The sequence below is a fragment of the Vigna umbellata genome, chromosome 7 (assembly GCF_029865625.1).
Source record: "Vigna umbellata cultivar VRB3 chromosome 7, Vumbellata_1.0, whole genome shotgun sequence".
Taxonomy (NCBI): domain Eukaryota; kingdom Viridiplantae; phylum Streptophyta; class Magnoliopsida; order Fabales; family Fabaceae; genus Vigna; species Vigna umbellata.
The window spans coordinates 44717158-44719713 of record NC_142171.1 but is presented as its reverse complement, the minus strand read 5'-3'; the positions used below and the strand labels follow the sequence as shown (position 1 = coordinate 44719713).

The 2556-nt window shown below is 39.3% G+C and overlaps 1 protein-coding gene across 1 annotated transcript; it reads right to left on the bottom strand.

The window, feature by feature from the left end:
* Positions 1–414: 414 nt before the first annotated feature.
* LOC148196371 (uncharacterized) lies at positions 415–1588 on the bottom strand. The gene is made up of 2 exons (XM_088095377.1): positions 793–1588; positions 415–557 (listed from the first exon to the last, which is right to left on the bottom strand). Exons 1-2 carry the CDS (start codon positions 1586–1588, stop codon positions 415–417), a joined length of 939 nt encoding a protein of 312 aa, XP_087951503.1.
* Positions 1589–2556: the final 968 nt, after the last annotated feature.

The following is a 2556-nucleotide window of genomic DNA, read 5'->3' as shown; positions in this document are numbered from 1 at the left end:
TCCACGATATTGGTGAATCACCCAAGTATACCTAGTATGATCATCAACAATGGTTAGAAAGTACCTATGAGAATGTAATGAGAGGTTAGAGCAGGGTCCCCAAATATCAATATGAATAAGATCAAAAGCATGAGAGGTATGTGTAATACTGGAAGGAAAAGAAAGGTGTTTTTGTTTAGCAGTGTGACAAGCATTGCAAGTCTCAGTTTTAGGATCAATGTAACCATACTTTTATCTCAAAATTTCAAGTCTCTTATCGAACAAATGACCTAATCTATTGTGCCAAATGTTCTTACAAATATATCGGGGTATAAGATGTCGTTCGACAGATTGAGCAGGTCGTTCGACAAATTGAGCAGGTCGTTCGGCAAATTGAGCAAATCTTTGTGTGGTTCGGATTGGGCCACGAAAAATCTATAGTCCTCCATGTAGCTCAACTGAACCAATCTTGTTGTTGGTGCTCAGATCCTGAATGAAACAAGTGTTGTCAGTGAATATAATGCGTAGATGATTATGGGCAACTGACTTTGATATAGAAATGTGGTTATAGCAAAAATCTAGAATGAAAAGAACATCTTTTAGGAAGATTTGTTCACTGATTTTAACAATTCCTTTATGAGTGGCAATAGTTTTCATGTCGTTCGGTAAGTTTATACTTACAGGAGTAATATTTTCATACGAATATAAGTTCGTAAGAGAAGAGACAACATGCATGATCTGTTGTGCCTGAATCTAGAATCCAAGATAAAATATCTTTACCTTCATGAGAGAAAAGAGTAAAAACGGAATTACCTGTATTAGTTGAATCAGATATTACAGAACTGATTTGATTAGTAGATGAGACCCCTAGGTTACTGGGAGATTTGATAAGGGCCTTGAGAGCTTGATATTGTTGTTGTGTCAAGCGTACTTCTTGATCGTTGTCATCATTCCTGGTATTTTGGCTTGTGGACATGAGACTTTTGCCGTTATGGAATTTATGACCTGGAGGAAACTCATGTTTCTTGTAGTATACCTCAATTGTGTGTCCAGTTTTGCCACAATGAGAACAAATCTTCTTAACAATGGTATTTTTGTTTGAAGGAAATCCATGCTTCTTGAAACAAACTGACTCATTATAACCATTCTTGCCACAATAGGAACAAGTGACAATGCCCACAGTAGCGACATGTTTAATTTCCAGCCTGTTGAGGAAATTATTGCTCATAACTTGTCTTTCTTGTTGAACAACATAAGAAAAGATTTTTGAAATGAAAGGCATAGGATCCATTAACAAAACATGCGACTGAATATTACTGTATTGTTCATTCAATCCGCGAAGATACTGTAGGACGCAATCCTCATGCTTTCTTTTGGAAATCGCTGAAGTTAAGCTGCAAGAACACCTAACTTCACAGGAACAGGTGGGCTCGGGGCGGAAGTTGTCAAGCTCGTCCCAGATTACATGAAGCCTAGTAAAATACTCCATCACGAATATTGCTCCTTGTTTCAAAGAGGCGTCTTCATTTTGTAATTCAGAGATGCGTAGAAGATCTCCTTGAAAGAATCTTGATTTTAAATTGTCCCATATGGCCTGGGCGCTGTCCATCCATAGAATACTTCAGCGTATGTCAAGGGAAACTGAATGTACGAGCTAGGAGACCACCATGTTGTTGCATCTTGTCCAAGCATGGTAGGAATCAGCTTCCTTTTGCGGCAGGGTAGTGGTGCCATCAATAAATTGAATTTTGTTCTTGGCACTCAAGGCGGTGTACATGGATTTGCTACAGGAATGGTAGTTGTTGGACTTCAGGAGAGGGAAACAAGGGAGATCGCTGGACTTTCGCTCGGATGAAGGTATAATAAAGTGGAAGGGTGGCTATGTTCCTCCATCGTTACGCAAGATCCTGCAAAAGATTGGACAAAACAAAAAAAAAACGAAGGAAAGAAAGAAGAGATCAAGAAAAGAAAAAGAAAGAAAGAAAAAGGAGGTTAGAAGCGCAACAGAGCTCTTCAAAAGAAGAGCTCTGATACCATCATGAATTAGCTACAAAGGAGATTCTGGGTAAACTGTGCAATGAACATTCTATGTGCATCGTGACAAAACAGAAACTAAGACAAACTTACAAAAGCAGAGAGAGAGAAAGAAGCACACTTGAGAGCTTTCTGTTTGAAAAATATTATGAATGAGTTCTTATTCAAAGAAGAAGTAAAAAGTACAATAGAGTAAAAAGGCGATAAAAGCAAACAGATGGAAATTCTAGAGTGATGGTTACAAAGAGCGGAATTGTCCTAACGGTTAGTGAGGACGTGAGGCAAACGAGTGCACCGAACGGTTAGAGGTGGTGAGACAAGAGTCGTTCGGTAGAACATACAACGAATCAGACAGATGATCAGATCACGTACAGGCGGAGACGTCCGATCGTTTAGCAGTGGAAATAATGAGACATGAACCGATCAGTGAAGCATCACATGAACCGATCGGTAAAGCATTAGCGGAAGCGTTGAGGCATGAGCTGATCGGTAAAGCATTGTGTAAATCGTTCGGTAAAACATTAGTGGAAGTGGTGGGACACG